Below are 25,900 nucleotides of genomic sequence, written 5' to 3'. Positions count from 1 at the left end.
CCCCGCGCCCCCCGCCAACGTACTGAGTCGCTGACGTGCGGGCAGACGTCGTAGAGCTTGGCACCATCCTCTGTGTTCATGGAGCACCTGAAACAGTGAACACGGGCTTGGTCTCCACTCGGCCCAATGGCCGAGTCTCGAGGGCCCAGGCGTGGTGCTGGTCCGCTTCAAAGGGAGCTATCCGGAGGCGTCAGCATGTCACATGCCCTCAAAGGGCACACTCCTCCTCCATCCACAGCTCCACCTCTGAACTGGTACAAATAACTCTCCTAAAATGAACGAGACCCTAGCCCGGTATCTGAGGGCTCAGCGCCATTGAAACGCCTAAATCAATCAGCTCCCAGCAGATACCCGAAGTTGTACTGCTTCTCTCTCCCCGAAGCAAGATGGGGCAAAAGCCAGAAACTGAGCACGAGAGCCATACTTCAGCGATGAGGAGACCTGCCCAGGGCCAGGCCCCGACTGCCCACGGCACCTGCACAGCCCTCACTGAAGCCTATGACCCAGGCCCAGGGGAAACTCCCCCCTCGCCGCCATCTGGCAGCGGCCCCGCCAAGTGGACGGCTCCTCTGTGGCAAGCGTACCTGGCACCATTGGACAGCTTCAGGATGATCTGGTTCTTCAAGTCGTAGACTTTCCCCAGCCAGCAGTCGTAGGCAATGTAGTCCCCATACATGAAGGGCTGCAGACCAGGGCACAAGGGCGTGAGAGATGGCAGCAGACAGCAGTGTCTGAGGCGCCAGCCCCACTCTGTCCCACTGAGACGCAGAGGAAGGACCTAGACAGCTTATTGCCTGGACTGATTATACTGAACCTAAGTAACTGCTGCGGCAGGCTGCCCCCCAGGTTCGAAGCTGCACCCCAACTCCCCTTCCCAGTGGAGAGAGGAGGCGGCGGGGGGCTGCCTGGTGGTGATGGAGGGCCACATGGGGACCTGTGCCATTCAAGGAGACGGGACTCCTGGGTGGGAGCAGGCTGTGGAGGTCGGTGACGTGGACAAGAAGTCCAGGGGTTTAAGCAAATAATCAAATATACTGAGGATACCCAGGGCCAAGTTTCTCACTAACACACCAGGGGGCGCGGGGAGAGGAAGTGTTTGAGGCATAGGACCGGACCTGGAGGTATCAGGATGAGCTCCTATTTTAATGTATACATTAAAGAACAGGCAGTGACAAATTTAGATGTGTGTCTGTCTACATGCACACACACACACACGTCTGTCTTAGTTCTGTCCTGCAAAGGCCTGGTGCCGTTAGCACACCCGGCACACACCCACATCTTGGCTTTTGAAACTTGGTTGTCTCCTCTGAAAGGAACCAGGAGAACTGAAAGGAACTTGGAGAATCGGCTGATTCCAGGGCTGGATCAGATAAAATACAAGATGGAAACTAAGAAAGAGCCAAGAGAAAAAAAACGATGGAGACGGTCAAAAGGTCACAGGTGCCAGTTTGAAGGGACTCCCACTGGCCACACCTGGGGCCACTGAAGCAACAGAACAAATAGAGGCGGTAATGGAGCACAAGCCGCACAGAACAGGGACGTCCGAATCCACACTGACGTGCAAGGTGGATGAATAAATAAAGCGACGGGCAGAAGGCAAAACCCTCCCACACAGTAGAAGCCAACTCATAAAACCAAGGCGGCAACGGCGGTGTCGTAAAACGGCCATTTAGCAACCATCAGAGTGCTGGCTGGCGGGGGGCCGGGAGGGGGGGCTGCTAACGGAGGCCAAGGCGTGCAGCCTAGGCTTGGATGTGCACGATCCTAAAATGTCTCCCCAGAAAACCGACTTATTTGCCAAGGGGCGCAAGGTGACTTCATGGTGGGGAGATGCGGCAGACACCAACAGGACCAGGGATCACAGTGAACATCGCCACGGAGCCGCCACTGGCTATCATGGGTCAGGGACGAGCTTGGGTAGCATCTCTGGGGCTGCCCCGCCAAGGACGCAGGACCTGAGGCGGCAGCCGCACGCTGAGAGTCGAGCGGTGGACGTGTCAGGATATGGAAGACAAAGAGAGACTGGGGAGCTGGCCCGGAGAAGAGGAGACTAAAGAGCTGGCTGGCCAGCAAATACAAAAGTGTGTCCCCGCATGGAATTCTGGACCGGGATGGGGAAGAGTATTGTCGCGACAATGGAATGGGGCCTGTGGATCTCATGGTAAAGTACCAGCTCCCTGATTTGGGGGAATGGTGGTCATGTGGGAGAATGTTCCTGATTCTGGGAAATACACTTTGTCGTATTCAGGGGCCACAGGGCATCATATCTGCAGCTTGTTCTCAAATGTCTGAGAAAAAAAGGTTTTGAGGGGAAAAAGGCTAAGGAGAGAGGACGAGATGTGGGGGAGGGTGGCCAGGTGACGGGGCAAAGGGAGTGAGGTGTTAACTGTGAGGAAGCTGGGATACGAGAACTTTCCGGGAAGTTTGAACTCATTTAAAAATAAACTACTGAAAAGAAACTTGCATTAAAAAAAAGAAGCGTTAGAGGATGAAAGCAAAGTAGGGAAAGGCCACACCTGCAGCCACCTGGGGGCTGGAGACCGGAGGGGCGTCCCCCTTACTTCCGCCAGGTGTGCCCGCCCCAGGCAGGCAGGCTCGGAAGGGAGGGCTCGGAAGGGAGGGCGCGGAAGCGGGGCCTGTGCTGGGCCTCCGCCCGGGCGGGGCAACACTCACAGTCCCTCGGCCAGGGGACCCAGGGCGAGGGGAAGGGAGCGGCGGGCGGGGCTCACCCAGATGTGCTGCAGGTCCTTGCTGTTGACGGGGTAGATGATGCAGTTGGTGCCGATGAGCTTGACGGCACAGTCGATGCTGACGTCTATCACGGTGCCGCACTGGCTGTCCTGGGGAGGAGGCAGCATCCAGGCCTGAGCAGGCGCCCAGCGCGAGCCCCTGCGGGAGACCCGGCCCAGGCAACCCCCACGCAACCCCCCGCCAGGCCTGGGACACAGGACTCACTGTGGATCGCATGTGCCGGACCACATCCCGGGGCACCACAGAGCGGTCCTCTAGTTTCAGCTGGACAAGAAAACGCCGGTGTGAGAGACTGGCCTCTGGCGCCGCCCAGGGTACACGCTTCTCCCAGCTTCCTGGGAAGGGTGACCCACTGCAGCAAGGCGCACAGGCCCCCGGCGCCGAGCTCGGTTTTCACAGACTTACCCTCTCCCTGCACCCGACCGAGGGGCTCCAGAACGCCAAGCATGAGCCCCCCCAGCAAAAGCAAACACTAGGCTCACGGAGGCCACTCTGACCAGACTGTGGCTAAATGACAGATCACACAAAACAGCATTTAAATTGCAGATGCAAGAGCCTGCTCTACAGAGAGGGAAACATTCTGTTAGGAGTGAAATCCTTTTGCTCCTTCGTGCAAGCACCCGCCTTCCGCCCCCAAGCCGAGGGCCGAGGAGGGTGGGGTGGAGGAGGAGCGTGACGCCGGGTTGTGCGGGTCACCCTGGTCGCCCTGCAGCCGGCTATCACCCGACACCACCCTCTAATCTGGGCTCTCCGTCCTGCCCAGCTGCAGCCTGCTCCTTATCTGCTGTGCTGCGCAGTCCTGTGGGCTGCTGAGCCACTCGGGTGGCTTTGGGAGCCCGGCCAGCTGCTCCGCAGGCACCGGACCCTCCTCCCCCAAGAAGACATCCGGGCCTCAGGAAAGGCACCCCCTGCCCCCGGCACAGGATCCCCCTCCCACAGCCCAGGTGAGACAGGGTCTCTGCCAAGCCTGCCAGTCTGCTCTTGCTGGTTTCCCCCGCCTGGGGCCACTACTCCTCTGTGGTTCTTCACTGAGTCAGGGACAGGCACCTGTGGGTCCTCAAAACGAGCTCTTCCCTCAAACACTCTCTCCAGTCACAAGCCCTGGGGCATGGAAAGGTGGCCCCCAGGCAGGAGACCTGAGACACTGGCTCAAGGTCACTGAAATTTTTTTTTGGGCACTGATGACTGAAACCAACTCCTCTAGAACTAGACTGTGACTTACACAAACAAAAACAAAAATGGGGGAAGTGATGGGCCCCACCATCAATAAGCAGTCAGATTTCCCTACAGGGAACATAAGCCTGTGACCCAGGTGAGACCGAGCCCAGTGCTGAGCACGGGGGTCCTCGAGCCACACACGCACATCTGCCAGCTGTGAAACCTCAGGCCAATTGCTCACGCCCATGGGTACAAAATGAGGTGACAGTAGCCATCTCAGGTGGTGGAGGGGACCCATAAGGCAATGCGAGCGCACGCTAAGTGCTCAGCAAGCGCTGGCTGTGACCGCTCTGCTGGATGCCACTGCCCCGGGGCGTGGGCTCTTCTGAGTCCTGAGCCCTTAGCCCTTGGTTCTGCTCAAAGGCCCCAGGAGGCTGTGAGCGGCCACGTGGCGCTCTGCTAAGAGCGTGGTGGTCCGACGGTGCCACATTTCTAATTCAAAGAACACCCTACCCTGTAACACTCCATCTCAAACCGCTCTCTCATTTCAGACTTCCAAAACCGCGACCGCAGGTCTTTCCAGCGTGTCCCAGGCCCCAGGCCCCAGAAGCTGCAGCCCCAGGAAATTCAACAGGAGAGGCTGCACTGGGCACACTGGGAGGGAAGGTGTGGGCTGCATGGCCGGTTCGGGGTCCCCAAGGGGGACCCAAGCGGGGGCTGCCCATCGTGTCCCTGCCGGTGGTTGTGCTGGTCTCCAGGAGGGCTCCCAGGACAGTGGCACAGGCACAGACCTTCAATCAGTGTGGTCTCTGATGCGACACTGCCCCCCTCCGCCCGGTGTGGGGGAAACAGGACCTCCTGCCCTGAGGCTGAAGCAGCAGCCACGCAGCCCGCGCAAGCCGCCCGGCTCCACTGCCAGGCTTGGGCGCCCTTAGCTTGGGGGGGCCTCTCGGGCCCTGCCAGGGCGTGACTCCACTCTCCGGTGAAGCTGGCCTCCCGGCCCTGCTAACCTTCCAGGACAAGAAGCGACACTTCTCTAGAGCCCTGACGTGGCTGGAAGCAGGGCGGGGGCGGCAGGGAGAATGAAGTGCTGGGCAGCCACTCTCCTGGGGACATTCCCTCCCTTGGGAATCCCAGAAAACGAGGAAAAGGCCTCCGGAAGGGCTCACAGCTCCCCCGCCCGCCCCGCGCCCCCACCCTGGGTGCTGCCTTTCCCCACAGAGACCGCCCGTCACTCAGCAGGCCTCCCCGATGCCCTCCCTTCTGCTCCCTGCTGCCGTCACGGGCACCCCGCACCCCAGGCTGGAAGGGACCGCTGTGCTCCTGACACGGCTCCGGAGTCTTCGCTCCCGGCCGTTTTCTCGGCGCAGTCTGAGTTCCAGCCTGTGCCGCCCCCAGGCTCCACTGGGTCAGCGCGCGTTACCGCCATTCCCATCGTACAGAGAGGCGCGTGGAGACAGGCGGACAACAAGCAACCTGCTCACAGCCCCACAGCCCCCGGGTGGTGGAGCCGGGCCTGGACCCCGGGCCGCCTAGCCCCAGAGTCCCCCGGCCCCGGAGCTGCAGGGAGGGCCAGGAGAGCATGCCTTGGGCAGGCCCACACGGTCTAGTCTCAGACTAGTCTCAGACAGCGGCTGCCTCTCTCCTGGTCGCGAAGGCAGAAATGCTCTGCTCACGTCTGAGGCCTGTCAAAGGCGGCTGCGGTGGCCTGACTGCCGTGCCGCCGGTACCCAAGCACCCGCCTCCGGAGGGCTCAGGTGGGAGAAGCCCTCCTCTCCTCGTCCCACCCATAACACATCAGGTTGGCGTGTGCCCAGGTCACAAGCACCAGATGCCCCAGAGGCTAACACTAGAGGGCGCTGCATCTGCTCTAGGGAAATGCCAGCTTCCAGAGCAAAACTTTGCCAGGAACAGAACCATGTTGTTTTGTTGTTGTTGGTAGGTGCACCCTGAATGTAGTTTTTTAAAAAGTGTTACCAGGATGCTTCTGAGGTGGAACGGATTTTAATAGTCCCCTAAATTTCTGAACCTCTGATGTGAACTAAGCATTTCTTGAGACAGAGCTGTAGCTACCAGAAGTTTCTGAACATAAAAATGAAAAAAGAGCCCTGGCTGGTGTGGCTCAGGGGACTGAGCACTGGCCTGTGAACCAAAGGGTCGCCAGTTCGACTCCCAGTCAGGGCACAGGTCTGGGTTGTGGGCCAGGTACCCGGTGGGGGACATGAGACAAGCAACTTGATCTATGTTTCTTTTCTCCCTTCCTTCCCCTCTCTCATAAACAAATACATAAAATCCTTAAAAAAAAAAAAAAAAAAAAAAAAGGACAAGATAACACCCAAATGCTAACTCACGTGCCTCTGAGTGAGGGGCTTTAGACATGCCCATGCGTGACTTTGGACGCTCGCGATGTGTCTGCGGGCCGGTCCTGCTGGAGCCAAGCACCGAACCCTGCGCCCCACACCTGCTTTCCAGAGAGCGCACTCATCTGAGCGACACTGGCTGGGGCCCAAGGTCCTGCTCTCGCAAAGCTGCCTTCCAGTGCCGTGGGGAGACAGACAGATGGACACAGGCCGGGCAGTGCTAAGCGCCATACAGAAAACAAGGCAATGCTGGCTATGTGTGTGAGAGAGACTGGCCGTGGAAGCGGAGCACGAACGACTCAAAAGGGCCACCCCGAAGAGCACCAGAGAGGGGGCTGTCTCAGCAGAGGCCAGGCAGGCTGCGCAGAGCGAGCGCCAGAGCAGGAGGGGCCGTGGCGAGTGGCTCGGGCCCTGAGCTCCCGCCCTGAGCGAAACAGAGCCCTGCAGGGCTCTGAGCAGAGGGCCGGTGAGGCAGTCACAGTACAGGGCCTACTGAGGGAGAACGTGCCCTGGTGCATGTTTAGCAACATCCCTGGCAGGAGTCCCTTGCCCCAGTGGTGCCAACCAGAGATGTCCTCTGGGGGCAGAAGTGCCCCCGCGTGAGGACCCCTGGGCTGACCGGTCTCCCTCCTCTCTGGCCAGGGTCCTGGCAGTTACATCAAGAGGAAAGACAACTCTTCTCATCAGAAGCTGGTCTGGAGCCAAAACACAAGCAAACACAGACAGACCGAGGACCTCGATGCTTACACACGGACACTGGGGGGTGGAGAACTTCGAACTCTTTCTGACAGGCTTTAAACTGTCATGAAACCGGCCTTCGGCGCAGTGAAGAAACAAAGCATGGCAGCAAAGGGCCCTGGCTGTGGGTGGGAGCTGGGCTCCTCCGCAGCGTCTTCCTAGGCCCGGTTTCCAGCTCCGACTGGACTTGGGGCTATGATGGGTCAGTGCCTCTCGAGGCTGCCAGTGTAAGGACTTTCTCAGAGCAGCTGACTGTGCAGTGCCTGGGCCCGTGACACCCGGCAATCACCAAGCTGCCACCCAAGGACAGGAGAGTTTATCATCAAATCACGAGGGGCCAGGGGGCTTCCCAGGCTCGGGGCACAGGGAGGACAGTTGGAAATGGTGGAGCAGCATGCAAGACAAGTGTCACTGCCCCTAACGAGGAAATCCCGCCAGGCAGGTGCTGCAGAAACCGCCGCCAGAAGCCCCGCTCCGCTGAAGGCCGATGCCGACCAGTCCAAGGACTCTGAGTGTTTGCTATAAATTCAGAATGAGGCAGGAGTCTAAATATACAGGAGTGTGCCGTGGCTTTTAAAAACGTACTCTTAGGTGAGGATATACAATAAAATACCTGAAAACACTGATACACAGTAAATAGGCTGCTGAGCTGCGTGATGGGACAAAAACCCGACTTTGGTTGGCCGGCGGGGAAGGCAGGAAGGGCTGGGCTGCACAGGACTGTCCACACAGACGCAGGTGGGGGGTGGTGACAGGACTCCCCCCAACACCCCTGCTTCAAGGAGAACCAGCCAGGCCTCTGTACTCTCAGCCCCCGGGGCCAGCCCAGCAACCCCCTCTGAGCGCACACCGGCCGCAGACGCAGCACGACCGCGTCGCTGCCTGGAAGCTGCAGCTCGCCAGCTTACTGGAACGGCCTGGAGGCACAGCCGGCCCAAGGGGACAGAGGGGGACTGAGTCCAACTGCTGGCTAAGTGAGGGGAGGACCGAGGAGCTGCTCCTGGCAGCAGGCCCGCCGGAGCCGGGCAGCGGAGCCCGGTCTCTGCAGACGCTGCAGTGTTTGGGATGCGGCTCTCAGTGCACGCCGGCGGCCAGAGCCAGCGGGGAGACAGAGCCCAGCTCCACACCCTTGTCTTGGCAAGCTGCCTCAAGAAGGACCAGACAGCCCGGGGCTCCTGGGTTTGAAGGGAGGGGACAAACACAAAGCTTTAGAAGAAGGCTTCCCTCCTTAAGAAATACAGTGGAAAGGTGTAAAAGCAGACAGCATGACTTCCTGTTCTGTGCTGGTGGCCGGGCTGCTGTCCTGGAGAGTCAGCGGCGAGCAGTCCAGCTGTCCAGGGGCAGCGAGACCACCTGGCCTCCCACTGCCTTCCAGGCCCCCACCCCCAGCTGTCAGATGTCACGTTCATTCAGGGAACGATGGCCGCAGTGGTAACCACATGGACAGACTTCCCTGAGCTCTGTCCCCTGCAGGGAGGAGCTCTACCTGCTTGGCCTCCTGCAAGGCTCCTGCCCCCACGGGGGTGGGGGCGAGGGCACAACTGCCACCGCTCTCACTCCACAGAGGAGAGGTGAGTGACCTACCATGGCTGCCCGGCCCCGCGCCCGAGAGCCCTGGCTGTGCCGGCCTGTCCTTCCGCACTGGCACGTGTGGCCCTCCAGCAGGGCCCCGGCGGCCCCCAGGGCAATCAGCGCCGCACTGACTCTCGAGCTGGACACCGATGCAGCCCTGGCCTCTTCCTGGGGCTCAGTGAAGACGCACGCTCTCAGGCCCCAGCCCAGCCCTGCTGCCTTGGACGCCACAGGCTCATAAGGTCTCCAGGTGACTCGTGTGCACATTACCTCGTCCTCACAGGACAGGGGCTCTTAACAGAGGGGTGTGAGCACAGGGAGGGGCCAGCCCCATGCTCGCTGTCTATCGTAGCCCCCAGGATGGTATTCTGGAAATACACGTTCTGAAGACGTTCCCAAAGTGATTTTGATACACATCCCCAAGTCCTGGCTATCCTGACTGGCATTTCAAAGACAGCAAAGACGAGAAAAAGCTACAAGGGACGGTACCAAGTCCAGCAGGGCAGGCCAGGCCCACTCCCTACAAGAGACCTCGTGTGGAAGAAACAGAGCCATCCTGACCCCGCACCAACCCCCGCCCGTTTCTCAAACACCCGCGGTCAGTGTTCCAGGCAGATGAGGTAAGTGTCCACCCTGGGGCGCTGGGCTTCACACACACAGGTGCGAGCCAGCCTGCCCGCTCCTGAGGGCTGATGTCACCTCTTGGCGTGCTCTTTAGGCCATAAAACCCCAACGGTCCACCCTGCCGCCGCCACTTCCCCCAGGGCTCACCCGCAGTAGCTCGTCTCAGGCTGAGACAGCGCACTGAGCCGGGGCCAACGCACGAAAGAGCAGAGTCACCGAGGCTGGGAGGAGGGCTCCCTCCAACCCCGGGCTGCGGCGAGAGGAGGCCGCAGCCGGCCACGGGGGCGCCTCGCAGCCCTGTGGCACGGGGCCAGCGTTGCCACTCCTCAGCTGCACATGCTGAGGCGTCCCGTCACCTCCCTGGGTGCCAGACACCAGCGGGGACAAGCAGCCCAGGCGGACCAGCCCCAGAGCTCACACCCCGTCATCTCCCAGCCTCCCCCTGCCCAGTGCCCGTGCGGGTCTTTGGAGTCTGCGTCCCCACAGACCCGCCCGGCAGGCGGGCCGAAAGAGAAAAATGCCCCTGGTCTGCGCGGCCTGAGGAAGCCCAGGGGCAGGAGCACCAGGGCACCACCTAAACCAGGCCCCCGACAGTTTCCCTCCAAGGAACCTACAGCCGCTGGAGAAAACAAGGTCACGAAGGGACACTGCGCAGACTGAGCCGAGACGCACGAACTAACGTGCAGGCGCCTCTTGACCGAGATGCCTTACTGGGAACCTTTTAGTACTGGAAGGGACTGAGCTCTGCCAGGAGAGCTACTTCAAGGACACCCACAGGAGGTCTTCTGGTGTGCACACAACCACCCTCTTACTTACATGGTCGAAGTGCCCCCCTTTTAATGAGTGCGGACACGCCCCCCGCGATGACGAGGATACAACCCAGAGGGAACCAGAGTGTGGAGGGGCGCTCTGACCGGGCCGGGGGGCCGAGCGCAGGAGGGGTTGGAGGGCAGGTGACTGGGGCTGTGGGAGCGCGGAGGAGGTCAGAGGAACAGGCGTGTGCATGCTTCACAGGCCTCATTCGATCCCCAGAGCCACCTCAGGGCGAGGGTCGGCCCCATTTCAGACAGGAAACCAGGTGCAGGGGCGGTTGCAGGGCTGGGACACACTGGAGTGGGCCTCTGCCAAGTCCCACCCCGCGACCAGGACGCTCTTGCCATCCCACGCGGCCCCGCGGCGCCCCTGGGGTGCTGGGGCAGCGAGGCTGGGTCGTGAACAGACCCCATCCCGGGAGACACAGGACTCCAGCCTCTGATGATCACTTAGGCGTGAACCCCCTTTCCTTCCTCTGCACCCCTCTAGGTCCTGTGCAGGAAGGACTTCTCAGCCAGAACCCCTATTATCGCAAACCTGGAGGATGACTCGTTTCCTGCCAGTGAGCGGCCACAATTTATTGGAACGACAGGACACCCACTTCTGGACACCATGCCTTAGAATCAGCAGCTGCAAAAAGGTGTCTTGGCTGATCCCACTGCCGCCTCTGAAGAGCAACGGCTGGAGACGGCACCATAACAGCAGAGTGGAAGGGGCCAGGCTACTTACCGTGGCAGTGCTGGAACGGCAGAGGTTGTGAAGAAAAACGGAGGCAGCTCGACAGGCCCCTTGCGAGGAGAAGGACCACGCTTTGTGGCAACTATTTACTAGAATCCTCAGATCTCTTTCAAAATACATTCCTGATTTGTTATCCCAATCTACTGAATGAATCTCTGGATAAAGCCAGAAATCTATTTCTTAATTTTCCTGAGTAAATCTAGTAATTACCTGGTTAAAACTGTTCTAATTCATCCAGTAAGTTTCCTTATCCTCTAGAACACAAGAGCACCCCAACTACTTAGGGGTATTTGTTTTATATTTTTATAAAACTTTAAAGACTTAATTCTGGGGCTCAAGATGCAAAAGCAAGGTGGGTTAAAATAACCCAAGGGAGACCCGACGGGGATCCGCCCTTCCACACCCCCTCAACCCCCTGACCCCTGTGCTTCATCCTTGAACAGACGTGCAGGCACGAGGCTCCCAAAATGATGGGGCCCCAATTTAACCAGCCTCTGCCCGGGTGATTCAGGCCCCCATCTAGGCCAATTCCCGACAGAAGCGAGAACAAAGCCCCAGGCTCTGGGACAGCTTTCTGCACCCCGCTGACCAGCTTCCACCAGCCCGTGTCTGCAGGCACCTGGGCACCAGGCAGGCAGCCTCCAAGACTTCCAGGCAGAAGCAGCTCCTGGGCCCGCGCTGTGACCACAAGAACCTGATTTTTAGAGCCAGTTCTCTGTATGGGAAAGAGCTGGTGCTTCAGACCTGGCTCCCCCAGCACCCAAGAGCTCCCAGCCAGAGGGAGACCGCACTGGCAGGAAGGAAGTGTCGCTGCTGCTCCCCACCCTGCAGAGGCCGCCAGGGCCTGGGCTTCAGAGGCACCCCCGCCCCGTTCTTCACCTTCCCCATGGTGGACCCTCAGAAAAATGACACAGTCTTCAAGATGACGTCGTCTTCGGTCAGCAAAGAGCTGAGGCCTCATCCTTTCTGACGGCGGCTCAAGATACCCAGTCTCACCTCCACCCAGCGCACCTGCGGCCCCTTTGGCCCCGATGCCCAACACTGAGAATCAATCAATAGCCACACTCTCTGCAAAATGCATCTTACCCTCTGAGGCAGACTAAGATGGGAAGGGACTCACTCAGCACTGCTATTTTTAAAAATGCAAATGTGGTAGAAAAAGACTGTAAAAATAACACACCGGAGGCCTGAGCCAAGGCAGACTCTCTCCTTAATGGCCAGGTTCTCAGCGAACTAGGGGTGGAGCGGAGAGCGGGCAGCAGGCACAGGGGCACTACCCTGGAGGGGCAGGCAGGTGCCACCCTCCTTCCCAGAATGGCCACGTCAGAACAGCGCTGGTTCTCTGCTCTCCTCTAGTCCAAAACCACACCTGGCCGAGACAAGCGGGGGGCGAGGGGGCCGTGCTGCCAACGCTCCTCCTCCCAGGAGAGCAGGGGCTTGGTGAAAGCACAGGGAACCAAGGACGAGACACAAGCCCGCGGCTGACAGCAAGCCAGGGTCTTGCATCCTTTGGTGTCATTTGGTGACTCTTCTGACAGCCTCCAAATGGGCATGACCCACACCCCTGGAGTCGCAGCCACACAGTCCACGGGCAGGACGCCGCCGCTGGGGGTGGGCAGACATGGCTTGCACACTCCCGGTGCCAGCCTTGACAGTGACGTCTCCCTCTCTCAGCGCCCCGCGCCACTAGAACTAGGTCAGGACAGGATCAGGTAACCGGCCTCCTGAGCAAAGATTTCAAGCAGAAGTAAATCCATTCAGCAGCTTGTTTCTGGGCTGAGCTTGTGCCGACGGGCACGGCTGGAAAACGGGGAGGACTTGCCTCCAGCTGGCGGAGACAGAGACGAGGGGGCAACACTGACTGGGGCTCCCAGTTTGCCTCCAGCAGGCTGCCTGGTCCTCTAGCAGGACACGGGACGGCTCACAGCCGCAGCTGCTCCCCACTGCTGCGCCCAGCTGTAAGGAAATACTGCACACTGAAGTCACAGCCTGCCGTCAGTTTGTGGCCGACGCTGCACTGTCTACTCCCCGCTCCAGAGAATGAAACACCAGCGTCATCCTCGCCTAGGCCACCAGAGCATGGGGCACGGCTCGTGCACCTATATACCGTGCTCCCCCAAAAGCGGCAGGGATGAGCGCCACCGGGGTGCTTTAATGCGTGACAGTGGATGCCCTCAGGCGTCATGCCCGCCCATTCCTGGGGCGCGCTTCCCCTGTGATGAAATAGCCACCTCAGCTCTCCTTTCTCTTCTACCCGGGCTGGCTATATCTCCCTCGCCTGTGGGTCCCAGCACCGGGCCACCCACGTGCTGACCCGAAAGCCTGGAGAACCAGCAGGGAGCGCCAGGCTGGCACCTGAAGGGCACTTCCCGCCCGCAGTGGGTTGTATCCGGACCTTCTCAAGGACCAGAGCCTGAAGTGGAGAAGACGTGGACAGATGGCAACGCTTCAAGGGCTCTGCTACGGTCCTTCCTGTAGGGGCCAACCAAGCCACAGGGCGGGCACACAGCGATGGTTCTGAGATCTAAGCACCAGATATGTGCGGCATGCAGTAAGCAATCAAAAGCGTTCCTTCTCTCGCCCTCCCACACCCCCCGCCTCCGTAACGCTCCTCCAATTATCTCCGAGTTTCCCTGTCTCAGCAGCAGTTTGAACCGTCCTGAAACAGGTGATGTACAGACGCTGTACCCGAACTCAGAAGAGGGCGTGACTGAAGGCATCTGACCTTCACCTGGCTTTTCTCAGGCTGGGGCTCCTATCCTGTCTCTGTTCTATCAGGGGCTTGCAGGGACACAGTCTGCCCTGTAGAAAAGTCTGAGCCTTTAAAAAAAAAAAAAAAAAAAAATTTATTTATTTATTTATTTTTAAAGGGGAAAGGAGGGAAAAAAAGAGAGACACACACATCGGTAAGATAGACATCAATTGGTTGCCTGAAACATCAATCAAGAATGCCCCCAACTGGGGACCTGGCCTGCAACCCATGCATGTGCTCTGACTGGGAGTCAAACCAGCGACCTTTTGGTTTGCAGAACGATGCCCAACCTACTGAGCCACACCAGCCAGGGGGGAAAAGTCTGGGCTTGGACACTTATTATATGCTGCTCACTTCATCAACTGCTGACCATCCATCCATCCAGTCATTCAACAAACTACCCACGAGATGACAGACACTGTGCTAGATGCTAAGGAAACACCAGGAAACAGGCTGGGCCTGTGCGGAGCCAAGGGAAGGGTGGGGAGGACAGACGGTTCAACAGGCAGTCACATACTGATGTGCGCGCCAGGCAACCGCCGCGGCCCTCCGTCTGCCAGGACAGCTGCGCCCGAGTCTTCGCTCAGGCGTCTCCCCGCAGGGAGGCTTCCTCTGACCGCCCACCCAGAATTGCTCGGCCTCACTCCCTATCCCACCCCCTGTTCTATTTTTCTCCATAGAGCTCACCGCTCCCTGTGTCTGCGAGGTCTGTCTACCCCATCAGACTGTGAAGCTCACCAGGGCAGGTGACTTTGATAAAGTCTACATGTCTGTGACAATGCAAATTAAAGTAGGGACAGCAGGGCAAAAGGGAGAAACCGGGGTCAGGAACTCCCTCCAGAACGGGCTTCTTGAGGACAGGCCTACAGGAAACAGATACTTCCCTCTCCTTCCCGGGCCACGCGGGCGCTGTCCAGCAGGAGGCCCATGAGTGGCGCCTGGCTACGGAGCACCTGAAACGCGCCCGCCTCGGAATGGGCGTGCCAGAGCACAGGCGGGACCTCAAAGGCTGAGGATGCGGTGTGCGCTACTGCAGTAATGTTTTCTGTATTTGTTACACGTTGAAACGATATCTTGGATCTATGCTGGCCTCAATAAGATTGATTAAAATGAACCTCACCGGTTCCTTTTTACTTTTTTTTTTTTTTAATGTAGCCACTAAAAAACCCCTTTAATTACCTATGTGGCTCATACTGTATTTCTATGGAACAGTGTTGGCTTAAACCTGTAAATTTAAAAACATAGTAAGTCAAATGCGTCCCTGTCTTACTGTCTCAACAGAGCCCCCTCGAGTCAGCCACTTTCTCCCTCCGCAGGAGTTTGACTGTTTACCCGTAACACATAAACAACGTGCTGGCGCCTCCAGTTCCTAGTGCCGACACTACCTACCCATTGCCTTCCTGTTTCCTCCCTGCCCCCGACACCCCCTACCCTGAGCCCTCTTTCCACCAGCTCTACTGCGCTGACTGACACAACACAAACGCGCTGTGAGTAAACACGTCCACGGAGGAGACTGAGCCAAGCGGCGCTCTGTGCGCACACGGCTGTCTCCACAGTGAGCGCTCCGTCCAGCGCTCAGACACAACTTCCCCAAGCCTGCTCCAAGAGCCCTGCGGCAGCCTCTGGGTTTTGTCTCTTCCCGGGGTTCTCCCCTTGCAAACCCCACCCTGCCTCTCCAGTGTGGACTGTCCTGTGCAGCCCACTCGAGTGGAAGCTCGGCTCCGGGACCCCAGGAAAGTCCCTTGTTTCAGTGAGGCCCACCTCCCACCAGCTTCTGGTTAAGGGGCCCGTGGAAGGCACTGCTTTTACCGTCCTCGCCTGCCTGAGAGGAATGACATGAGTAACTGGGCTGGATGTGGAATTGCCCCTCATGTCGCAGGCTGCGCGCTGGCGCCACTTCCCACCCGGGGAGCCTCTGTCGGACGGTCACTGCTGATACTGCTGACGGTGACCATGTGGATTTAGTTCTAGTGCCTTCAGGGCTTTCTACTGGCCATACTTTTTCTTTGTTCTCTTTTTTCTAGAATAATGACCTGCGTTTTATGATTCCACGTATTTCCCCTCTACTGGTTTGAAAGCCTCCAATCCTTTTTCTAGTATCTTGGTGGTTCCCTGTATACTTTTTAACGTCTACTTGACTCAAAGTCCAAAGCCAACCAAGACCCAGCTTCCCCGTTCCCAGCAGTCTGACCACCTTAGAACGCACTGACCCAACCGCCCCCTCTCACGCCCGCAGTCTGCCTGTCCGTGTTTTTGCTTTTAATTCTCCTCACATTAGTAGCGGCCACTGCTTCGTGAGTGCGTGCTTATCTGGCGCTCCCCACACGCTTCTGATGTTTTGGACACCACTCACCTCTCCCCCTTCTCCTGGGCTTAGCTCCCTTCTTCCGAAAGGACATTTTTGCAACTTCCTGTGCATCTACCGTTATTTCAATCGCTTTATATTTTATCATCTCTCCTATTATCCGGAGTTTTTAAGAGCTGGAAACCCTTTTTGTTGTGACAGCTGGCTGACTCTGGCTTACAGTTTCTGCACATTCAGCAATTTCCCAGCGAGCGCATCATCGGGGCCACCCCGGGACCCTAGCGCGGGGGCGCTGCGGGCCTCGCTGCTCCTGCAGCGAGGAGCCTGGGGCTGGCGCGGGGACGACGGACGCACGCGGGAACTTCAGACTTGGGTGTAACGGGGGACTCCCCACCACCTCAGCGAGGCGGGCACTGAAAAGCCCCCTTGCCCTTCTCTGGCCCCAGAGAGGGGATCTGCTCGCATCCCTCTGATCAGGAAAGAGCCCTTTGAGGGGATTTGTATCTCAATTCCGTAGTTTACACGTTCATTAAAACCCAAGCCTCTATCATTTCAGGGCTGTTTGGGGGCCCAGTAAACCGCCCCCGCCCCCAGAGCTGCCTGTCAGGAGGCCTACTCTGCTCTGGCTTCCAATTCCCTTTGATTTCGGTTTCTCACTATCCCTTTACTTTCCTATAAGCTCAGCTATATATTGAAAGTCTTGTTACATTTTACATAGCACTGCTAAGCAGGAGCGGTTCGACACGCGCTCGGTCTGCCACGTCAGACTGGAAATCCACACCACTGCCCATGCGGCCGCCAAGTTCCACACATCTCCACCCCCAGTCTCTTGCACGCGACCCATTTCTCTCTTTCAAAGCTTTATCCCCAGTGTTCTGGAATTATACATGGTGCCAGTTAGGACTTTTTCTATTTACCACCCTGGAACCCTGTGACCATCAATTCTGGAAACATTCCAGACCTGACACATTGCCGCCCTTCATTTCCCCTCTCTTTATAGACTACCTCCACTTTAGGGGCTTTTATTTTCTTCCCTAGGGGTGTTTGTCAACTCTCCCCCTCCCCCAATATGTTACTTTCCAAGAATGTTCTTGTTCTCATTTTTAGAGCATCCTGTTTTATTTCATTAACAAAACATCGGCTCTTATTTCTCTGAGGACACTCATCCTGTGTTTGGGGGGTTTCTTCTGTTTTCAGTATGGACTCTGTTTCCTCTGACCCGCCTTTCTCTTTGCTCGCTGCAGCCGCTCTCCTTCGCTCCTGCGGGCGGCTTTCTGAGCACGCTCAGGGACCCCCGGCCATCCATCCCCACGTAGCAGTGCGCCAGTGAGGCGCCCTGCGGTGAAGGAGCAGCTCTGCCCCTTGCCCGCGGTGGGGGTCCCGTGACACACCTCCTGATGGAATGGCAACAGCCGCACGTGCACTGCGTCCTGATGTGCACCCCCAGATTTCGATGCGTCCTGTGGTTATGTAAGCTGTTCCCACTGGGGGAACCTGAAGGGTGCGAGGGACAACTCTGTTCCATTTTGGCAACTTCCTGTGAATCTATAATTATTTAAAAATAAAAAGTAAAAAAAAAAAAAGAGCAATAAAAAGATAGAAACCCTGTGGACACAGCAAGGCTGGAGGCTGTGAAGGGCCCTGTTCGCCAGGATGGAACCTAGCGTCTGCTTAGACGGACTGCCAGCTGCTGGCCGCGCAGGGCCTTGCCTGGCGCGTTCGGCCCTTGCGCCCGGTGGCAGCCCTCTCAGTGCACAGAGGTTCGGGAGCCCCGTGCCCTCTGCCGCGCCCGAGGCCCTTCACCCTGGAGCCCCTGTGATTCGGCCCTCCCTGAGCACGCTTTCCCTCACCGGCAAAGGGCCTGAGTATTCTCTGGTTTGCAAAAAATGGAGAGGTGACTTGGGGAGTTTATTTCTCCCCACAGACTCAGCTAATCCCTGTCTGCTGCCTGGAGGCCCAACCCCGCTCCCGCCTGGACCGGCGCCCGGGGCCTCCTGTTTCCACGGCGCTCCTCCCGGCGCTCCCTGCAGCGCCGGCATTTCAGCCTGCCCCGCTTGTTCAGGCTTCGCTCATCTCCCATCTCCCCGACTTGAAATGTTTTCTCCATTATCTTCTCTCCCGTTCTTCGTCCTCATGGTTTCATACTTTAAAATATGTATCTTGCTGTCATTTCAGCAGGGTTTCTGGAGGAAGTGGAGATAAGCGAATGTATTCAATCTACTGTCTGCCTAAAGTACGCCAACCAGAGGTCTCTGGTCTGAATTTTTGAGAGCACGTACATACAACCATGGGACATATTTGAAGATAACGACACGTCAAAAAAAAAAAACAAGAAATCACAAATTCAGAAATTAAAGTCCTTCGTTTCGCCATTCGCTATGTAAGTTAGAGACCAGCTCATCTTCCAAGGGCTCCTCGGGCACCACTGCTCCCGAGCAGGAGCTGTACCAGTGGGAAGCGAAGGGACACGCAGCTCCATCAGCAACTCCCCTGCATCTGAAGGGGCGGCCTACCTGCTCCTACACAGGGCTTTAGTTTCAAATGTCAGAGAAACTTTAAATCCCAGCCCTGACCAGGTTAGAACATCACCTGGATATGCCAACGTTGAGGGTTCCACCCCCAGTCAAGGCACAAGTGCGAACCAGCCAACGAGTGCGTCAGTAAGTGAGACATCAAATCGCTGTTCCTCCCCGCCCCCCGCCCCTCTCTCTAAAATCACTAAGTTAAAAAAAAACGTTAAATTCCATAGAGGGCTGTGATTGAACCCTGACAGAACTGATCCAGGACAAAGCCGGGCTCTGAGCGGAGGAGACTATTGATGTCATGTGGCAGGCGTGGGCAATCAACACTTTACACACTTACAAAATTAAATTAGATTCTTAAATGCTAAACTAAAAACAATCACTGAGAAAGTCACAACACATAAAGAGCAGCACACGTGCCCCTCAGCAGACAGCCACCCTGCTTAAGGATGGAGGGTCTGCGAGGCAGGAGCCAAGACACGCTCGGAGCCCAGGACCCCTACTACCAGGCCCACGCAGGCACCCTCTCACACGTCTGAGCGCAGCCACGCCTTAAACCTGCCAAGTGGCTGCAGGAACGACTCAGTTACCAAAGTACAGTCATGTCAATCAGCAAGCATTTCATCATCCTACTGCAGAAGAAATATTATAATCCAGACTATGAGAGAACACCATAAAAAATAGATGGTACAGTCTCTGCTTTTGAAAACTTAAACTGTAACTGGCGTGCTGTGGTTTGTGTGACTGGAAAACACTGGAACGCTTACCCCACTGTCCAGGAAGACCTATTCAGCACCCCCTTTCTTATTCCAGGATGGTTGCGCAGCTCCAGATGGACAACAAGAACTCTGTTCCTGGAAAGATGTGGAACTTAAAGGCTTTTCAGCTTGTAAGGGTCTCAACTCCCCTAGAGCATACTTAAGTAGGAAAGGAGGCTGAATCTTAACATAATGCAAGACGCCTGGCACAGACCTAACACCACAAAAGAGGGCACCCGCTGCACAAGGTGGTGCCCACCTGTGGACTCCACAGGACAGAGAGAAGGCCCAAGAGTAGGGTCTGAGCGGCCAGCCAACAAGTAACCTAATTAAAAAAACAGGCAAAGGACTGATCTGCACAGACGTTTCATGAAAGGAGATACACAAATGGCTAATAAGCACATGAAAAAGATGCTCAACATCCTTAGTCATTAGGCAAGTGCACATTACAGAGGTGCCACCTCACACCCACGAGGGCGGCTGCCATCGAAACACTGACAATCACCAGTGCTGGCGAGGGTGCGGAGACACGGGGACCCACCCGCGTCGCGGGTGGGAGTGCTCAACGGTGCAGCCGCTCTGCACCACAGGCTGGCAGTTGCGCAAGAGGCTGAACGCAGAGTTTCCATGTGGCCCAGCCAAGGCCACTCCTGGGAATAACACCCAAGAGAACTGAAAACATATGTCCACACAAAAAACTGCACATGAGTGCTCCTAGCAGCTTTCTTCAAAACAGACGGAAAGTGGAAAGAACCCATGCCCGCCACCTCACAAATGGATAAACAAAATGCGGTGTATCCACATCACGGAACGATACCTGGCCACGAGAAGGAACACAGGGCGGATCCATGTCACAACAGGAAGGACACTTGAAAACATGCTCAGCGAGAGAGGCCAGGCATCAAAGGCCACACAGTGTGTGTCTCCATTTATACGAAAAGTCCAGTACGGACAAAGCCGCGGAGACAGGGAGTTGTGGCGAGGGGCTGGGAGCAGAGGGGAAATGCGGTATCGCTGCTCATGGGGATGGGGTTTCTTCTGGGGGTGATGAAATGTCCTAAATCTAGAGAGTGATGATAGGGGCACAAATCTTTGAATATACTAAAAGCCACTTTAATCGCACATTTTAAAAGAGTGAATTTTATGGTGTGTGAATTAAATCTCAATAAAGCTGTTTTGCTTTTTTTTAAAGGCAAGACAGGACTGCCTGGTCCTACGCGCTTGAGTAGGGAGTTTTCTTAGCTGTACCTCCTGAATCACAGTGTAAAACCTCTAAATCCTCTGCATTAGAGGTTGTATTTTTCAAGTCCAATACCAGAACCTCGCTCAAGTGTAACTAAGTCCCCAGAAAACTACCATCGGCACTACCAACAGCTGTATCTACTTCTACTCTTTGAAATTAGATGGTGCCCTTCTGTGGACTCTTCTTTCCTTAAGTCTCAGTGTCTTTGGTCATCTGTGGCTTCCGTCAACTTTCATCACTCAGCCTCTCGGGCCTTAGTGCTTCAACTGCAACAGAAGGGGCCAAACCAAATCCTGCCTCCCAGCCCCCCACCTCGGGCCCAGATACCCCCCGAGTCCCCATGCACAGCCCATGGCGCTCCTCTCGGGGTGCAGCTGACGAGCCCCCCAGCAGCGTGCCCCCGGCAGCCGACCAGGCCCTCGCAGTCCGACGTCCCGGCGCAGGGGAGGGAAGCCTGAGTGCAAGGGCCTGTGGAAGACGGAGAGGATGGGGACCCCGCCGTGCCGGCAGCACACTCCTCCCTGGGGAGTCGCCGTAAAGGACACGGGCACAGTCCCACTCTGCGCCCTGTCGCCTGAGAACTGTCTCAATGGAGCCACAGGAAAGGGACGGGGCTCCGAGCGCTGACCTGGATCACGCCTCCCCCAGGGAAGGGAAACAGGGCCCGCTGCCCACGGCCCCAAACTGCACGGGGGTTGCAGAGCATCCCTGAGTCTGGCCTCTGCGTCTGCCGGGAGCCGGGGGTAGTCCATCAGCAATGTGCGCTGGGGCAAAATGCCGCGGGTGGAGGTGGAAGGCACTGAGGATGTTTCTGGGAATGCTTTTTACAAATACTGCCCCCCTCCGGTCTTTTAACTCACACAGCTTCCTGAGCCCCGCCCCCTCACGGCGGCGGCCTCTGGCCCTGAGACACCCTCCTTGCCGACAGCCTGGCAGCAGGTGTCAAGCAGGCACAGAGGCTAAGCTGCAGGGCCCCCAGCAGCGAGCAGGTCTCTCCCTGGAGTGGCATCAAACCGAAGCCCATTCAACAGCCTGGCACGAAGGGTGACACTTCAGAGTGGAGAAAGAAGGGAAGTGACATGCCAGGGACAGCGCTGAGGGACGAGGCAAAGTCAGTCGTCCAGTGACGCAGCGCTAATGAAGGGGAAGGTAACATCTGACCCAGGTCTGCCTGAATCCAGAACACCTGTACAGAAAGCTACCATTTACGTTTTTTAAAAGTATGTACACACACACACACGCACACATACATGTTAGAATATGCATAATGCACACAGAAGAGAAGAGATAATCTGGTCACACGGGCAGTCCCCGGCAAGGAGAAATGGCAGGAAGGAGACAAACATTTCACTACATACTCTCTTAAATCTTTTGAATGCTGGCATCGCATATATTATCTGTTTAAATATACACAGACACAGACCCAGAGATGGAGATTTAGGTTTAAAGTCAGCCTTACGGGGCGGACAAGCTAACCAGTAGGATTCCCCCTGAAACCGGCGATCGCATTTACTGTGTGAGCTCCCAAACGTGACAGGAAACCGAAGCAGAGCTGACTGACTTCCCGGTTCGCGGTGGCCACCGGTCAGTGCTATGCCGGGTGCTGGCCCGAGGCGATCTCATCCACTTCCCAACAAGCGGACAAGGGCCCTTCTACTTGTCTGGTCATGGATCCTGGGCCGTCGCAGTCCACACGCCGGCTCCACAGCCCGCGCCTGAGCCACCTCCCGCCTTCCCCAGTTTCTCAACCATCCCCCCCCGCCCCCCGGCTCAGCCCTTTGCTGGGGGAGCGCATGCCCCAAGCCGGAGGCACAGGAGGCCTGCTGGCCAGCCTGCCCCGAAGAGTGCAGGGACACCCCTTGGCACAAGAAGGCCCTACTCTTGGCAAGAGCAGGGTACAGTCAGAAAAAAGCCCAGTCGGCTGACCTGCGTCCCAGTCCTCTAGAAGCTGCCAGCAAGCTGGAGCCTCCCGCCCAGGCCACACAAAAGTCTGGCCAGGGTGCGAGTGGCGGTCACTTTGGGGGCGGACCGTCGGTAAAATGAACCAAGCCTTAAAAATGTATTCTTAATCCTCCACCCAAGTTATTCCATTTAGGAAATCTATGCTAAGAAACTTAAAGACATAGACAAAGATACTAAAAGTATCCAGCGTGTTATTTACACTATTTACAACTGGAAACAATCTAACTGGCGGGCCTGCCGCAGGGCAGCGCTAGGGCAGTGCCTGGCGCCTGTGCCCTGGGCACAGACATCCGGCCCCCGCCTCGCCCGCTGGGTGACCCTAGGCGAGGCACAGGCCTCCCCCCTTGGTTTCAGTCTTTCCCTCTCTCAAATGGGGACACTGGCCACTGCAGGGAAAGAGCAAGGTGACACAAGCAAAGCGTGTTTCCCCGCGAACCCGCAGACACCGGCTGGACAAAAGGCAGCAAATCCCAGCCATGTTCCAGCGTTTTCCTCGTGGAAGGGCTGCTTCATACTCTCAGCAACGATGCACCTATACCCTAACCAGGAACGAGACCCGGCGCAGCACCTCAGCAATGCCTGGGCAGGAACCCTGGCAGCTGGCCGAGGTGGGGAGGGGACTTTCTAACGCTAACTCCGTGACCTGGAAGCGTTGCTTGGGGGCGGGGGCCACCTAACCAATTTCCCTCCTCCTTCTGTGGCCTGTATTTTGACAATTTCTGGCAGTTATATACTTAAAATTTGGAGTGGGGGGTGGGGAATAAAAAACTGAACCTATTGACATGAACAGGGTTTTAGAAGGACCTACACACCTGTCCAGCTCAAAGGGTAGCCCAGCCCGAACCTGTGTCACCGGGAGCGCAGGGGACACGCACCCTCCCGGCCCGCCCCGCCTGACAGCTTAGGAGGGATCTGCAGGGACGAGAGCCCCAGGCGAACCCCTGCACTTCGGCCTGTAACATGTGCTGGTCTTGATTTCGCTTCCCCGGCCACACTCCCCCACCCCGAACAGGTCGGTTATATCCATTTTAATAGCTGGTGCCCAACTTCTTCAAAGTCACGGGCCCAGCAGCAGCCACTGCAGCTGCGGACCGCGCCCTCGAGACCCTTCCAAGCGCGAGGCAGGCAGAGCGCCAGCCCGGGCCGGGTTCCTGGCCTGCCGGCAGCCAAGGGGCGTTCTCTCCCCACCAGAGGCGCCCGGCACTGGAAACTCGCCCACCTCCTGCGGCGAGGCCCGCCTGCGGGTCACCACCCAGAAAGCCCCACGAGCCAGTGCAGGTTTGCCTGTTGCTCCCAGCTGCTCCCCCGGCAGCCCACGTCCCCATCTGATGAGCCGAGGCGTGGAGTGGGGTGCTCCCACCACGGTTCTGACCTGACCGCAGGCGCTGGAACTCCAGCGGCTTCTGAGTGTTAAACTTGCGCTTTTCTCAGATCACTCAGCGCCACTGTGCCAAGAACTTGAAGGCGAGCTGGGTGGTGACCACTGGGGAGGCTTTTCATTGGCTTCCCAAGACCCAGCCTCTCAGTGACCATTCCAGCCCGTGTTCCCGGGAAGTTGGGGCCAGGAGCGCATCCCAGCTCCCGCTGGGCTTCACCACCAGAGACGACTGCATGTCTACCACGGGGACCCCAGCACGAGCCAGCTCTGTGCCAGCCCACCACGCTCGTGCTCTGCCTGGGGGGCTTCGCGAGAGAAGCTGCTGAAACAGTCAACTACAATATGGTGCTCTTGGTTAACCGGCCCTTCTTAGCACTGGGGTCCCCACGGGGGCCCGCTTTCGGAGTGGTCACCACCGCGCTCTCAACAGGGCTGCGTGGGCAGTGAATTACACGGTCAGCCTACCCGGCACACTAAGCGGGGATATGTCAGCTGGCAAGGGCCCCCCACCGCTCCAGCAGAGACCCCACAGAGCCCCGCGGCCTCTGGGAAAAGGCTACTACTCTGCAGGTGGGCAGGAGGGACCTGGTCACTCACTCAAATGCTTCCCACAACTCTACCACAAAGGCGAAGCCGAACATAAGCTTTTACAAGAGCTTTGTTTTTCAAGAAGCTTCCAAGCCAGAGCGAATCCAAGAGTGTCGCCTACGGGCTCTGGGGTCTCAGAGGCAGAGGGAGCAGCGCGGCCGAACTGGGGAACCTGAAGCAGGAGCCAGCTGACTAGGCGGGGGAGTGCGAGACCCAGGTGAGGGGCCCGGAATGCCCGCCAGCCAGGGCGTGACAGGTGGCAGGGTCCTGCCGCCACGCGAGCAGTGCTCGTCTTCCGGAAGGTCGGCCGCAGCCTCTGCGCAGGCCTGAGGAGGGTCTCGAGGCAGGGCGACCAGGTGGGGTCAGCCCAGGCATGGGGCAGTCGGAGCGCGAGTCAGCACTGTAGGAAGAAAACACGCGGGACCTAAGAGACGTTCTGAAGAAAGGTTTGATGGCAAATTAGATTAGTGATTAGAGGCCTGGCCCCAAAGGCACAGGCATCAAAGAAAAAACAGGCAATGTGGACCTCCTGAAAATTTTAAAATATTATGCATCAAAAGACACTATCAACGGAATATAAAGGCAGCCCACAGAATGGGAGATGATATTTGTGAATCATATATCTGATAAAGGATTAACACCCAGAATACATAGGGAACTCCTAAAACTCAACCAAAAAACCGGAACAACTCAATTCAAAAACAAGCAAAGCACTTAAACAGGTATTTCCCCAAGGGCATACAAGTGACCCACAAGCACATGAAAAGATGTCCAATCTTGCTAATCACTGGGGAAATGCAAATCAAAACTACAATGAGATATCACCTCACAACCATTAGCATGGTTACTATTAAAAAACCAGAAAATAACGAATGTTAACTAGGATGTAGAGAAAATGGAACCCTTGTTCACTGCTGATGGGAATGTAAAATGGTACAGCTGCTGGGGAAAACAATGAGGCAGTTCTACAAAAAAGTAATACAATTACCATAAGACCCAGCAATTCTGCTCAGTATATACCCAAAAGTATTGACAGCAAGAAGGTATTTGCACACCTGTGTTCACGGTAGTGCTGCGCACAACAGCTAAAACATGGAAGCAACCCAAGTGTCCACCGACAGATAAATGGAGAAGCAAAAAGTGGTACATACGCACAATAGAATATTATTCAACCTTAAAAAGGAAGGGAATTCTGGCACAAACTACCGCACGGATGAAGCTTGAGGACATTATGTGAAATAAGCCAGTCACAAAAAGACAAATACTGTACAATTCCACCTCTTTCAGGCACCTAGAGTAATCAAAATCATAGAGGAGAGCAGAATCGTGGCTGCCAGGGGCTGGGGGAGGGGTCCCTGTTCCGTGGGTGCGGAGCTTCAGTTGTGCAAGTCAAGCAGAGCCACGGGGAGGGGCGGCGGCAATGGGCGCCGAGCACTGTGAGTGTGTCTAACACCGCGGAACCACACACTTAAAAACGGTTAAGGTGGTGCCCTGGCCGGTGCCGCTCAGTTGGTTGGCGCATCGTTCACGGACGGAAGGGTCATGGGTTCGATTCCCAGTCGGGGCACGTACAAGAAGGCAACCAATCACTGTTTCTCACATCGATATTTTTCTCTCTTTCTCTCTCTCTGCCCCCAC

General features: G+C 57.0%; 1 protein-coding gene across 2 annotated transcripts in view; it reads right to left on the bottom strand.

The window, feature by feature from the left end:
* Positions 1-25,900, bottom strand: part of UBE2O (ubiquitin conjugating enzyme E2 O) — a 44,554-nt gene that overhangs the window by 10,087 nt on the left and 8,567 nt on the right. For both annotated transcript variants that reach the window (XM_054593227.1, XM_054593228.1), the window contains exons 2-5: positions 2,956-3,015; positions 2,730-2,840; positions 585-682; positions 24-87 (exon numbers count right to left, since the gene is read on the bottom strand). In XM_054593227.1, the coding sequence (XP_054449202.1) occupies positions 24-87; positions 585-682; positions 2,730-2,840; positions 2,956-3,015 (333 nt within the window). The remainder of the gene's footprint in view (positions 1-23; positions 88-584; positions 683-2,729; positions 2,841-2,955; positions 3,016-25,900) is intronic.

Source organism: Pteronotus mesoamericanus, unplaced genomic scaffold (genome assembly GCF_021234165.1).
Source record: "Pteronotus mesoamericanus isolate MK-2021 breed Mesoamerican mustached bat unplaced genomic scaffold, CSHL_Meso_final scaffold_408, whole genome shotgun sequence".
Classification (NCBI taxonomy): domain Eukaryota; kingdom Metazoa; phylum Chordata; class Mammalia; order Chiroptera; family Mormoopidae; genus Pteronotus; species Pteronotus mesoamericanus.
The sequence above is the reverse complement of the archived record's forward strand: the minus strand, read 5'-3'. Positions and strand labels throughout refer to the sequence as shown.